General features: G+C 30.8%; 2 protein-coding genes across 4 annotated transcripts in view; one reads left to right on the top strand and one right to left on the bottom strand.

Moving 5' to 3' along the window:
• Positions 1–15,807, bottom strand: part of LOC132910331 (uncharacterized) — a 456,316-nt gene that overhangs the window by 35,744 nt on the left and 404,765 nt on the right. Inside the window, exons 8-9 of the mRNA XM_060965963.1 lie at positions 10,623–10,791; positions 8,941–9,095 (exon numbers count right to left, since the gene is read on the bottom strand). Coding sequence (XP_060821946.1) covers positions 8,941–9,095; positions 10,623–10,791 — 324 coding nt within the window. The remainder of the gene's footprint in view (positions 1–8,940; positions 9,096–10,622; positions 10,792–15,807) is intronic.
• LOC132910340 (uncharacterized) overlaps positions 1–15,807 on the top strand; it is a 182,689-nt gene that overhangs the window by 49,324 nt on the left and 117,558 nt on the right. The window lies entirely within an intron of this gene.

Genomic DNA, 15,807 nt, shown 5'->3' with positions numbered 1-15,807 from the left:
AATGTTCTTTATCAAAATTCATTTCCCAGTCATTTCAAATATTTCACGAGCATTTTTTTCAATAGATCGTACACAGAGAGAGGTTCATCGAGTTATCTATCGTGCCAGTGGATCGTCCATCTTCTCGACGAGCACCTTATTATGCCCGTCCGAGTAGAGCAGTGTTCTTATGGACGAGGACCGGGTCAGGAAGCATTAGAAGCGAGCCAGCATAGTCACGAACAGTCAATGATCCCGAACAACCGTAGTCGGGATAAGCCTTGCAAATGGAGGAAAAAGTGGGCAGCACGATAACGCTGCTTCCCTTTTCCTCTTCTCTCAAACCATCTCTCCTAGCTTTTTTTCTTGTTCTACCTCCCTTTTCCTCTCTCTTTCTCTCTCTAGTCTCTCTTTCTCTCGCCCGCGTTCTTTTCAGTTTCTGAATGCCGGCGTGGTTGTGTCACATTAGGGAACGTTTCCATTTTCATGCAATCCACGTCGTCGACAGTGCCGTTAACGACCGAGCGCGCATCATCCTTACATGCACGTATACAATCGTCCTAGCTGCTGGTTAATCTGCGTTAGCAAACCGACAGTGTACGTAGTCTGACACGATTCAACTTCTGAAGCTTTTTGGATTTCAGGAGAAAAGGTGAACGAGCTTTTAGAAAAACTTGGTCTGATTATATCGAAGAAAGAATTCGTTGTATGCTTAGAGGGATCAAGTGCTTAGAATCCTCGTGGTTCGTGAAGCGAAGCTTCTGTTGCAATAGATTATGGTTCGTGAAATGAGGAATGAATAATTCTTTGTTTGCTTTCGTTGGATTGCTTTTGTTCATTCATTGATACTTATGACCACGTTTAAGAGCAATAATGATTTGTTTGATTATTTTTAGGAAGAAAAGATTTGTTGTTAGGGTTGGCGAGACCGAGGATTCAGGAGGAATTTTTGTGATACATAGGATTGAGATTTTATGGTGGCAAATTGTGATTTTCGGAAACAAAAAAGGATTCTTTAAATTGGAATTTTTTGTATTTTGTTAGGTACTAATCGTTAAATTTACAAGTATAAAAATTAAAATTAGATTTAAGCTGGGTTTATGGTATTTGGTTGATTGATTAGGGTTGAAAGAGAATTTTCCTATGGGGTTTAATATTGATTCTTTTATTCTACATTTTACGTGATAAATGCCATCGATAGATTTTATCACATAGAACACAAAATATAAATTAAAACAAAGTTACTTAATCCAATCTCTTATAGATCACCAATAATCCAAGAGCACTAATTGAAAGTTAACTATCATGAACTATAGAGCAGCTATCGGTAGCGATCGTTCTTCATTAAAAGCAAAACGAATCCTCTCAGCAAAAGGAAATCATTACTTCGAATTTTTGATTGCTCTAGGAATAGCTCTCGGAAGACAATTCACAGAATGACGATGCACAAAAAGTATTTAAGTAATTTGATGGTAGACCATTTCAACAAGCAAATTAATCTTTGATTTAGTTACATAAAAGAAAAAATTGAATTAAATCCAAATATTATGATTTGCATTTAATAAGAAATAAAAAGTATATAAACTCATGAACTAGCCTAATATTGTAGAATACGGTATTTTCTTTATAGAACTATAGGAATTTGGAATAAAAAGCGTACTTTATATTACAAGAAGAGGGTCACAGGTCCACTTTCGAAAGAGCATAAACATCTGTTGTATTCGCGATTGCGTACAATCGAACGGGGACAGGCTACTTCTTCTTCGTCTCCTAAAAGCGGAAGGATTTCTGACGAAAAAGAGCTCTTTCGCGGCGGCTTTCAGCTCCTTTCATCCTGAAAACGTGAGTCCCGTTTATAATGTTGAAGAGAGCATCGCATTTAAGTTTACGTGACTTCTCACGATGTGGAAAGAACATATTGTCACTTTTCCTTTTTCACGTTTTTTACCACCGTTCGTCTTCTTTTGAAGCGTCTACGGATTCTTCACGGTACTACATTGTACGTCAACTGAACTGATGTTCTTACGCTTTCTTCTACTTGTGATTTATTTTGGGACAATCCTTATCTTCTTCTCAGTTGATAAATAAGTGTTATTATTATACATTTGTACAATAATATTGTTCAAAAGAATAGAGAGATGTTTGCAACTGATTGCTTTACACTTTGGACATATAATAAAGTAATTTTCAAAACTGATTATATCCTCTTAATATTTGTACAATATAATATTATAATATATTATATATAATAATATATAATAAAAAATAATGTATAATATATTATATACAATATATATTATAATATAATATAATAATAATAATATAAAAATAATATTTGTTTCACTTCCAAAACAGAAGATTTTTTTCAGTAGAACATCCTTCGCTATAATTGTTTAACCATACAAGATAGGAAAAACGTTTCAAAGAAATGTTATTAGGTTCGATGACAATTGTATAAATAACATATAGCATTGGTATGCCAATATGCATTTAAAAAAATTTTTTTTTTATTTGCGTTTATTTTACAATCAATTCTCGTTAGAGAATTTTAAGTAAATTTATCTGACGTGGTACTATGCCATGATTAGTAAGTGTTTATAATATGTTTGATTCTATTTGAATCTAGTGCTTAGGTCTAAGCTGTAACGTCTTCTTAGCCTGCGTATCTGTTCCGACGTGTCGAGTAGTTGAGTAATTAGAGGGTTTTGGTAGCTGTTAACTCTTGTGCTATGTCTATTGCTGAATTCGGATAATTCTTCTTTGACTGTGGGTATCTTGAGGTCGTGATGTATCGTTTCGTTAGTGACGTACCAAGGTGCATCTATTAGGGATCTTAAGGTTTTCGATTGGAATCGTTGAAGAATTTCTATGTTGGAATTACTCGCTGTTCCCCATAGTTGGATTCCATAGGTCCAAACAGGTTTTAATATGGCTTTGTATAGTGTAATTTTACTTTGCGTGTTTAAGTTGGAACGTCGGCCGATGACCCAGTAGAATTTTTTAAATTTTGCTTCGAGTTGTTTGATTTTATCTAAGATATGTTGTTTCCATGTCAATCTTCTGTCCAGAGTCATGCCCAGATATCTGACTGACTCTTTATCTGGAATAGGCATGTTGTTTATCGTCACCTGTGGGCAGGTTTGTTTTCGTAGCGTGAAGGTTATGTGGCTAGATTTGTTTTCGTTGACTTTGAAGCTCCATTTGTGGAACCACCCTTCCATATAGTCGAGGCCTCACTGGAGAGTAGAGTGAAAGATTTTTGAGTTTCAAGGAACAACTCTCAATTTTATACTATACTGTATTACCTCTTATCTATTATCTTATGTACGTTTATTTTTTTAAAAGATTGTACCGATATCTTCATACGATTCAGTCTATATAAATGTAGTTTATAAGTAAAAATTTTAAGGTTTTAAAAACTATGACTATAAAAGATTTTGTCCACTCTGTACAATACTTCTCTTGAAAAAATAAACTATTTCGTTTTTCACGTGCATAGATCTTCCGACGAACCATTCAGATATTCTCATAAAAAAGCAACATTCTGCATGAATGTTTTTTCCAATATGAAATATGAAATTAGCTTTAAATAATGAGAATTAAATTTTATATCAGAGTTACAAGATGGCCATATTTTTATTCTCATTACCTCGATGTTCTCTTAATTAAATAAGTATGAGAAAAACTAAATGAGTAATAATAAACCGTGATTTCAAACAGTCCATTCTTCTCAGTAATTACATTTTGTACTTTTAACTTTGAACGTTTCAATAAGATTATTCTATTAACTCCTTCAGGGCACGTTTCGATCCTTCAACGACAATAATTAATATCAGTTCCAGTAAATTTTCATCCGAGCACAGATTTCATTTCCCATGACCTCTTTCAGACTATTCTCGATCAGTAAGCGATTTACCACAGCTGACGAACAGAGATCTCGATCGAAGAAGATTCGTTATACTATGTTTAACGAACAGCTGATCAATTCTCCTTGATATTTCCGTATTTTACTGCAGGAATCTCGCGAAGAGCAATAAAGCAAAGAAACTTCTGTCGAGGTACGCTTCGAGAGTTTACGATTTCCTCCATCATCCGTTATTTGTGAAAACTTCGAGAAAATTTGTGTAATAAGAGCTTAAAACTCGTCTTTATCGCGACAGTTTAACAACTGCTTCAAACTGCCTCTACTAAAAACCACTGACAGCGCGTATACTTTCATGAAAGTTGCAAAAAGGACAGTTTTAAATTTATATCACAGCGACCAGCAGTGACTGAGAATCGAGTAAATGTTTACGTTAAATTTACGTTAGTTAAACGTTTCATTTGAAATGAACGAAGAGTTATTTGAAAAATATATGTAGAGATTTGGTTGCACGTAGGAAGAACATGTACATTGCGTTTCATTGCCTAAAAATGTTCAATTTTTATATGTTGTGTGTTAGATATATTTATTATATATATATGTTGGAGATGAAAGGACATCAGGGTCTTTTTTTTTTTGGAATTTTTGGGAAGACCCCCAATACTTCAGTCTAGACTAGTTATTATACCTATTATTTATGTATTAATTATATTATATTAAATATATTAAAATATATTATATATTACGTTATTATTATTATATTACATTATTATTATATATACATATATTAAAATAATATTTTTAAAAAATTTAAATTTAATCAATAATTCAATTCATTTCTTTATTCTTTTTTCTAAATTTAAAAAATTGTTTATTTATTAATAAATTTTTTTAATATTTTCATATATTATTTAATGTATTGATTGATACTTAATATTTTTATTATTATTATTATATTATTATATCTTTATTATTAAAATCTAAAATTATTATATTATTAAAATTCGATTTTATATAAATTAAATTATTTATTTTTTAATTTTTTAAATATAATATATTTATAATATTAAATTAAAAAAAAAATTTTTTTTAAATAAAAAATTTAAATTTTATTGTTTTTAGTTTTTAAATAATATATTTATAATAATATTGTTGGTAATTCATTTTTTGTTTAAATAAAAATTGTTTGATATAAAAAACTAATGTATTTTAAATTTTGTAAAGATTTTATTTTTTGTTATTAAATTAAATGTTTGGTTGTCTGAGTAAGTTAGAAAAGATTTTATATTAAATATTTAATTTTATTTTAATAATAATTATTATTATTTTGAAATTTAATATGGGTTTTGATGGTTTTATAATTGAAAGTTTTACTATTGTAAATTTAAGATTTTTAATTTTTAACGTTTAGTTTACTTTTATTAATTTCAATAATTTTATAATTTTTTTTTATAAATAAAATATATATATGATATGGATATTAGTTAATATTTATAATAATTAAATTTCATTTAATAGTAATTAATTTTTAATATAACTTAATAAAACTTAGAAGCAGTTGCTTATGATCTAATCCGATTATGGTTGCCCGAGATTTGTGACAGTGGGCTTGGGCTCGAGGTGACACAACTGGTCGCTGAACGTGGCCACAGTCACGGGATGGACGTTTTTACCTAACAGAAGTATGGAGTAGTTGTATAGTTCTCCTTAAAAAAATATCGTACACGGACTCGAGGACAAATCAAGCCATATGTGGTTTCGCCTCAGAAGTGCCAATATTATGGGACGCACGTTCTATTAACAATCAAGCTCCGGGCAGAAACTATGCTGCCGCTACGCGGGACTGCCTAGCAAAGGCGGTTGGAATTTTGTCGATATTCCCCGACCAATGTACAACAAACGAACGCGATAGTAAGGGGAGGAAAGTTTTCATCAGTCTTTTATTCGTACGATCTCCTTGGAGAGTTTTAACATCGTTTTTACGAGCAGTATATACCGAGCATCCGAACGAACGTTATTTTGTGCTTCAAAATATATTCTACGCTTAACAAAGAGTTACCCCGATGACCGTGGATTCGTTATTGAACCTAAGATCATTGTCATTAGCATCTCGAGTGTCTAATCACCACGGTTATTTGTCAAATTCTGTAAAAACCATATTTATATTAGCAAATATGATGTCTATTGTACAACAACGATGGCTAGTCCAAATGACGATTCGTTACACGCCCCTAAACTTAATGATAACCCGACATATATTCATTATATATATTTATCTCAAATAGTATTGAGTAACAATGTACTCTTTTTTTCCAGGAAGAGATATATACACTAGAAAAAGCAAAATTATTGATAATTAGCCTGTTCTTGTTTTATAATTATAGAATCAGCGTAAGGTCAGCTTCACTCAGAGATACACATATCATGATACACGTATTGGACAAAAATAATTACTGTTATAAGATTAACTTTTAATTATTCTCACATCTGAAAGATTGCAAATTCTATGCTGGTTTAATTGTTATGATCAGATTGTGGATTTTTATGTATTTTTATGTTTCTATGAATATAATTGAAGAAATACCTGAGTAAAAATTTATTTCCCTTGTTAAATATTAACACAAATATTCCATTTTCAATATTTTATATATTTTCACATATTATATGCATTGTGTGCATTTCTGCATCTTCAAATTTCCCATACATGTACAAAAATCTGCAGTCTATGAAATGTTATGAAACGTTACAGTTATGAAATGTATTGTAAGATTTATATAAGTATTGTATGATTGAGAAGCGAGAAACTATAAAAATTTAAAGCTAGACAGTCATAGTTAGATAATTTCCAATGTTCTATCAATTTGAAGTGAAAAGTTTGTCTGCAACTTAACATTATAGTTAGAACAATTTACAAAAATTTCCAGCTGGACAAATTGTAAAATTGTAAAATACAAATTAAATAATAATAAAAACAAAACAACATGATTACGATACCAATCTTCACCATTTTATCCTAATTTCGAAATAAAACAAAAATAAAAAATGTAGCAGAAAAGAACTCTAAACTGTCAAGGAATTAAAAGATTGTTCCTGTGATTAGACAATTTCTTCGTAAATTTACGAGCTTCTAGTGATATTATCAAGACAAATTTTGGTCGAATTTCACGTTTCAAGTCTGAATACAGAACGATCGACCTTTTATCTTGTCTCAAGATCGGAGGCACACGCGCGATTAGACATCCTGAAGTAGGTTCAATCGACCGCGATCCACGACAACTCGCCTGAACGACTCGACTTCTCAAAAGGATAATGTTGCCAGAACGTTCTCGCACTCCTCCTACCTCGGATTTTTACGTTGGTTTCACGAGTTTTCGGTACATCTGGTAAGCGCATTATCGGATAAAGAAAGGTCTTTTATCTGAGTACCTAGTTCTTTTCGGGATATGTCGCTACGTGGTTGAAATTGTGGACGATGGCTCCGTTTATTTCATCTAATTTTGTGAGAAAAGGACTTTTTTCTTGGTTATGGAGTGCTTTTTGATATTTACGACCAGTATGTTGATAAAAAGAATTTGATGACATATTGGATAGTGAATGTAATAAATTTAATAATACATATATGGTGTATTACTATAATAATATTTTAAAGCAAAAGATACTTATATAAAAATTAAAATAAAGATTTCTATATTGATGACTGGAAAATTCTTACTTTGCCCAATAATACAAAATATTATCAAATAATAATGTCAAATAATTAAAAAGTCGTTTTCGATTTGTATGATTCAAATTTAGAGCATACTAAGTTCCTATTCTTAAAGATATTATATTCGATGCCATACATCAGTGAAACAAAATTGAAGATTGAATAATATCATTTCGTTTGATAGTTAAAAATACTTCTATGTCATTTCGTGTGTCAAATTACTTTGCCCAATAATTCAAAATATTATCAAATAATAATATCAAATAATCAAAAAGTCGCTTTAGATTTTGTACAATTCAAATTTAGAGCATACTAAGTTCCTATGCTTAAAGATATTATATTCAATGTCATACATCAGTGAAAATTGAAGATCGAATAACATCATTTCGTTTAATAGTTAAAAATACTTTTATGTCATTTCGTGTGTCAAATTACTTTGCCCAATAATTCAAAATATTATCAAATAATAATATCAAATAATTAAAAAGTCGTTTTCGATTTTGTATGATTCAAATTTAGAGCATACTAAGTTCCTAAATTTAAAGATATTATATACGATGCCATACATCAGTGAAACAAAATTGAAGATTGAATAACATCATTTCGTTTAATAGTTAAAAATACATTTATGTCACTTCGCGTGCCAAAATATTTTAGATTGCTGAAAAACGTTGCATAAGATATAATCCCTCTTAGAAGAGTTATTACGTTATTATTATATTTCAACGAAATAAAATTGAAGATTGAAGAACACCATTTTGTCTGCTACTTAAAAATACCGTTAAATAATCTTGTGTTTTAAAATTTTTAAGTTTAAAGTTCATTCTCAGTGACTGAAAACTATCGCTTAAAATATAATTCCTGTTCCAGAAAATATTTCATTCAATATTATACTTCAATGAAAAAGAAGAAATACCAATTTAAAAGTACCACTCATCTATTTTTCCTAAGGTATAAAAAAGTCACCTAATTCTTTTCAATATTTTCGAGGATCACAAGAAGCTCGGAGAACAATATAAAATATATATAATATAACATAATATATAATATATTATATTATATATAATATAATATAATATATATACTGAAGAACTTTAAAATACTATAATTATTATTATTATATATTATAGTAGCATTATATAATTATATTATATTATAATTATATATAATATATAATATAATAAATAAATAAAATATAATATACAAATAATATATATATAAATAAATAATATATAATATATAATATAATAAATAAATAAAATATAATATACAAATAATATATATAAATAAATAAATAATATATAATATAATAATAATAACAATAGTTATAGTATTTTAAAGTGCTTCAGTTTATAGATTATTTTCTGAAAAGAGTAAAAGCTAAAGGACTCACCGTTAAGTACGTGTACTGCAACGGTTGTCTTGGCCTTCCCGGGTACAACGCAGCTGTAATTTCCGGCATGCCTTGGACTGGCCCTCTCCACGATCAGCGTGCTAACTATCACGAGGACCTCCTTCCCAGCTAAGATTTCCGTCGTCCTGTTTTCACTGAAAACCAGATATTCGAATGTTACCCACTTCCGGTTTAGGTGGTGCTCTAACGCTATGCGTATATCCTTATTATAGTCAAAGAAAGAGTCCAAATGGAACAATAGTGATTGATGAAATTGATGAAGGATGGCTTGTTTTATAAAAAGATGGGTCTTAAATGGCTGTTGAAGTGTTTTTATATGTGTGCTTGAAAAAACAGTCCTATGGATAATTTAATTAACCATAAATAGTAAGGAAAGATTTAAGTAAGGATTGCTTAAATTTAATAATGTGGTAAATGATTTTGATAGGAGAATTTTTTCGTATTTTAAGTTTCATAAGTTAGCAATTTTTGAACTTCTTATTTAAATATTATAACAGGGAATATGTTTAATTTTCATATTTACAAGTATGAAGTAAACACTTTCATCATAATCTGCTGATAAAATCGAGCAATTGAAATGGCAAACAGTGCATATAAATATCAAAAACAGTGACGATATATGATGAAAATAAAAAACGTATTTCTACTAATTTTGCAATTTATATCACTTGAATGCTGTGGGTTTTCCACATTTATTGCCTTTGTAGGTTTACAGTATAGAATAAACGCAAAAAATATGTATCGCACTGGTTGACTTTATTTATTTGTATATTTATTTGTGTCTTTTCGATTTTTTCAAAAGCTAAAATAAATTATTCTAGCATTTATAATTTTATTCGCTGTATTTCACATGGACATTGCGTTCTTTTCCATTCATATAAATTATCACTTCAATTTTTCAATTACATATAAGTCTTATTTCATTTTTAAATAATCTTCTATAAATTTTTGAATATTAAAATACTTGTATGAATGAATTACATAGGCACACATTATTTATATATATATATATTATATATTATATATATTATATACCTAGCAGAGGTATGGAGTAATTAAATAGCCCTCCTTAAAAACAAAGATTGACCAGAGGGATACAGAAAGGTACGGAGAGGAGTATATAAGGGCAGTTCCACTTGGATTGAGGTTCAGTCATATAAGTTCTACTTGCACCGTGGACAAGTACCTTGAGTCACACTCGAATCATGAATCAGTAAGTTGAGTTCGACTTAGACTGTGGAAGAAATCGCATTCGTCATCCCGTTGGCCGTGGATTCGTTATTGAGTCTAAGATCATTGCCATTCTCATTCCGAGTATCTAATTACCACGGTTACGTGTCAAATTCTGTCACGATCATAATTGTACTAGTAAATACCTTCGCTCTTGCATAACAACAATGTCTAATCCAAAGAAAGATTCGTTGCACGCCCCTAACCCAAATGATAACCCGACATATATATAATATTATGATGTAATAATAAATGCTATTATATAGCAGTACGTGTTAAATGATAAACAGAAAATTTATGAATAAATATTTGCAGGCATATAAAAATTGAAAATTAATATAAATTAAGTAGATGTTTAATTGAGATACATAACATGTAACTTTCTCTTCTTTCTTATTGCATAATTACAAACTGAAGATAGTAGCACTTACCTAACGTCTTCGGTAAGTGTTTCATCTCCCCTGGTCCAAATGACAGACTCCTTCAGGGACTCGATAACATCTCTGGCCTCGCATCTGAGTTTGAGAACGCTTCCCGCCTTCAGGTGCCTCTCCTTGGACACCACTCGGCCGGAATCGTCGGTTATTGTCAATTCCGGTGCTGCAACCGAGAAATACACCCACTAGAATATTCCTCATTCCCTATATTCCTCAATAATAGTTACCGCAACATATACAATCTTGCACAGGAAAGAAAATTTCATTTTCTCTGGAGATATTAAAGGCAAACAGCTTACGGCACCAAGTGCTCGAGGCTACGTCAATTATTGCCAGCAGTGATAAAACCACGTTTTTTCCATTTCCAACCGCGGGATTAAACTTTCAAAGAGGCTCGGGCTAAGAGTACGATTACGCGGGTTAGCGTTGAGTTACATCCACCAGCGAAATGTATTCATAATTAACAGTCGTAAAATGGGGACTCGTTCGTGACCTGGACCGACTAATTTACATCGTATAATTAAAGCAACCCGCGAAATCCAGCACAGAGAGCTGGTCCCATTAACGAGATGTCTGACGATGGCTAAGGAAATCAGTTATTAAAACCAACGACACCCGATCGATGACTTTCCTTTTTGTAAAAGAGGATTCTTTCGATATCCTGTCAGGGGCAGGAGGTCTGACTTTGCGAGACGTCCGTAACCGGAAGTTGAGGAATTATCAGGGGTCGACACTACCTTCTCTTCGAGAAACCAACAGCCCTGGGTGACAAATGCGATACAGATAGCTCGTATCGAAACGTGACTGTCCATACGAATTAGAGGCGAGAAAAGGACAAGGATTGCAACTTTGATGTATCGCTCTTCGACGAGAATCGACGACGAGATGCGTTCGTGACCGGCAGAGCAAATGCCTCGAAACAGTTATCACGCTTAGTACTGTGCTACTGCTGCGTTCTTCCATTTAGATTATGTTTGGCAAGTGAGTCGAAAAGTTGTTATGAAATATTTTCGATTAGACATAATTCGTAATATGTATAAGTAAATGATAAAAATGGTAATATAAACTTAATTATAATAAACGGGAAAATTATGATATTATGATATTCTCAATATATGCTTCGGCTCAGAAGTCTTACAAGGGAACATACCGAAGTATCAATCGCCGATCTTGAAATTCATAGTTCCCATAAAAATATTCGACACGTACCTTTTTATATCGACAATCGTCCATGTTAAAGTAGTGAAAACCATCCCCAAATATTTCGGAAAATTATTTGTGTAAATTGATGAAATTAGTGATTTTGAACGATGAATTATATGATGTAAATTATTTCAGAAAAAATCTATTTGTTTCAATAATATATTAAGAATAGCAAATGTGCTACTTTCAATATTTTAAAAATCGTTATAGAAAAGTGTTACAAAGCAATTAATGTCAATCATTCAATATAATCCTTGCAATAAAGGTTTTCCTCGAGAAAGTGATTAAAACATAAATATATTTTATACAACGAACATTTTATCGATAAGACAACTGTATATTGTATATTATTAACTATATTGTATATATTAATTATGTATTGTATATATTGTATATTATTACAATCGAAACAGTTTGTTATCTCGTATTGCCAATATGTAAAACAAAGCTTCACGGGTTTTTCACATTCCTCTGACCTATTATCTACGTAGTTATATGTTTTATCAATGTTTATCAATATTTATCATTGTTATAATAATTGTGTATCAATGATGAAAAATATTATTTCGATGCTATAAAGTGATATCGGGATATAAAATGAAAGCTTCCTTGCGGAATTTTTCCAAATATGGAATCCATAGATATCTAATGGTTGTCTGAATCTGTTATACTCTTTTGGTATTTTTGAAAATTTGAATGTTTTTCTTTCCAGAATTCTTCGTTGTGTGCGCTTCATGAATCGAATAAGAAGACTAGACTGAACTGAAGACAACTCTGACGTTTTAAGAAGAAACATTTCTAAACTATGTCCTTGGAAATTCTTTACTCAATTTCTCTGATACAGATGTTCCAATCTGAGAACAATAGTCAACGCCCCATAATATGTCAGAAACGAGGATACACGCAAAGATTTAAAAATAACAACGGTCAAAGAAGAAATCGGTAGATGAGCAGAAAAATACAAAGAAAAAATTTTTTTTTTATATTTGCGATTCTTTTACAATCAATTCTCGTCAAATAAATTTACATGACATGATTAATAAGTATTTATAGTATGTTTAATTCTATTTGAATCTAGTGCTTGGGTCTAAAAGGTGTAATGTCTTTTTAGCCTGCGGACCTGTTCCGACGTGTCGAGTAGTTGAGTAATTAGAGGGTTTTGGTGGTTGTTAACTCTTGTGCTGTGTCTATTCCTGAATTTGGATATTTCTTCTTTGACTGTGGGTATCCTGAGGTCGTGATGTATCGTTTCGTTGGTGACGTACCAAGGTGCATTTATTAGAGATCTTAAGGTTTGCGATTGGAATCGTTGAACAATTTTTATGTTGGAATTACTTGCTGTTCCCCATAGTTGGATCCCATAGGTCCACACAGATTTTAATATGGCTTTGTATAGTGTAATTTTACTTTGCGTGTTGAAGTTAGAACGTCAGTCGATGAGCCAGTAGAATTTTTTAAATGTTGCTTTGAGTTGTTTGGTTTTATCTAAGATATGTTGTTTCCATGTCAATCTTCTGTTCAGAGTCATGCCCAGATATCTGATTGACTCTTTATCTGGAATATGTATATTGTTTATCGTCACCTGTGGGCAAGTTTGTTTTCGTAGCGTGAAGGTTATGTGGCTAGATTTGTTTTCGTTGACTTTGAAGCGCCATTTGTGGAATCACTATTCCATATAGTCGATTAAGAATCAGTGCCTGACAATAAAATCAGCTCTTCTGAAAGCTGTCACATTCTTACAAATAAGAAACAACTCAAGTAATCTTTTGTGCACATCTAGCGAGAAAATTTGAAATATAATAAATTCTTTGTAACGCAAACATCAAGATCATATTTTATTTGTATTTTGTGCACATAGGCATCTAGTATCTATAAACAAATATGCAACAAAATTGGTTAACATTTACTTGCAGAAGCTATCAAAAATATGTTATTTTTATATATATTTTATTTAAACAAATGGCTTCTTTCACAAAAGAATTTACATCATATAATGTGTCATTGAACAGTATTAATTTCATCAATTTACACTACCTTTCTATCTATACTAGTTTTCTAGATATTCATTGAAATAGATTTTGCAGTCTCAGCTTTGGGGGTAGCTTTCACCCCTTTAACGTGGACGAGTGAAGATAAAAACAGATACGTGTCAAATATATTTATGAGAACTACATCATAAATAAATTTCATCAAGATGATTGACATTTCTCTATAAATATAATATATAAATTATAAATATAAATGTAAACATATAAATTAAAAAGTTTCTCATATTTAAGAAAACTGTTACGTAGTTTTTTCATATTTAAGAATAAAAAATTACAAAAAGATATTTTAACAAGGAAACATAGAGAAATGTCAATCATCTTGGTGAAATTTAACTACATTTAATGTAGGTTTTAAATTACATGCATTTTTTGATAAAATTGTAAACTCCAGGGTGCATAATCTGACATTCGAAATAAATTTGAATTAAATTAAATTAATTGAAAAAAGTTGAATTAAAATTAAATATATTAAACAAAGTATTTGTTTTTTACTCTATTTACAGTATCGTGTGAATCTTAGTGCTTGTGTCTGGAGCACGTCTCATTTTCCAGGCCGCGATTAAGATTCAGCGCAGCCGTCTCGACTCCGATTCCCAGGTCGATCGCCATGCAAATTCCTTGCAGCTTCCTAGGATCTATCCACTCACACACGAACGAGCATGTATTTTGACGAAATACGTGTATCTCATTCGAACTAATCTTTTTATCCTAGGTTATATGTTAATAGGTTTTGCAAGAGAAGCTCCTTACATTTTATAATCCAAAAAATTGACAAAAATGGATTTATCTCGCTCTTCTTGTGAGCTCTTCGTAGATAGACTAAGATTAACTTTAAATTATTTATGTAAAAGAATTATCGACGTCGAAGCTTGCGCACCTAGATTAATCGATAAAATAATCGTATCTTCCTATCTTTTCCAAGAGTGTCAATTAACAAATTGAAGAAAAGATTGCATAATTAATAAATTGCAAATTTCTATGCATTTATAGGAAATTTGAAAATGTAAGGATGCGTAAGATGCACATAATATGAAAAATTATATAAAATATTCAAAGTACTGTAGAATCTTTTCTACAATTAATTTATTTACAATAAATGAATTAAACAGGCGTTGGTTAAAGAGCAAACGATGGTTGTTTAACGTGAACTATGTACAATAACGTACTACAATTTAGACAACTAGATGGTTAATATGCAATCCTTAACAGATGCAGCTTGGTACGTTACCAACGAAACAATACATCGCGACCATAAGATACCCACAGTCAAAGAAGAAATATCCAAGTTCAGAAACAGATATAATATAAGAGTTAACAACCACCTAAACCAATTAGTTACCCAATTACTTGACACGACGGATCAGATCCGCAGACTAAAAGGCAACACCCTTTAGATTGAAGCATTAGATTCAATTAGAATCAAACATACTATAAACTTTTATAATCCAAGTTACAGTACTACGTCAAAAAAATGTACTTAAAATTCTGTAGAAAATTGATTGTAAATAATTTACTAAATAAGAAAAAAAATCACCAAAATCCATTAGTTACCCAATTACTTGACACGACGGATCAGATCCGCAGACTAAAGAGACAACACCCTTTAGATTGAAGCATTAGATTCAATTAGAATCAAACATACTATAAACTTTTATAATCCTAGTTACAGTACTACGTCAAAATAATTTACTTGTAATTCTCAATGAGAACTGATTGTAAAAAGTCTACCAAATAAAAAAAATTGTATTTGTTGTTTTTTTCATACAGATTTTTATTAAACTTTGATGTATGTACTATTTAATTAGTTTACAACTGACCCAATGACATTTAAATCAAACAAACGTGGACAATAAATAGTTGTTAATTCGTTACTTTCTTGTAACTCTCGCGAATGACTCCCGCAAATTTTTCCTACATATTTTTTATCA

Source organism: Bombus pascuorum, chromosome 9 (assembly GCF_905332965.1).
Source record: "Bombus pascuorum chromosome 9, iyBomPasc1.1, whole genome shotgun sequence".
Lineage (NCBI taxonomy): Eukaryota > Metazoa > Arthropoda > Insecta > Hymenoptera > Apidae > Bombus > Bombus pascuorum.
This window is presented reverse-complemented; position numbering and strand designations above follow the sequence as displayed.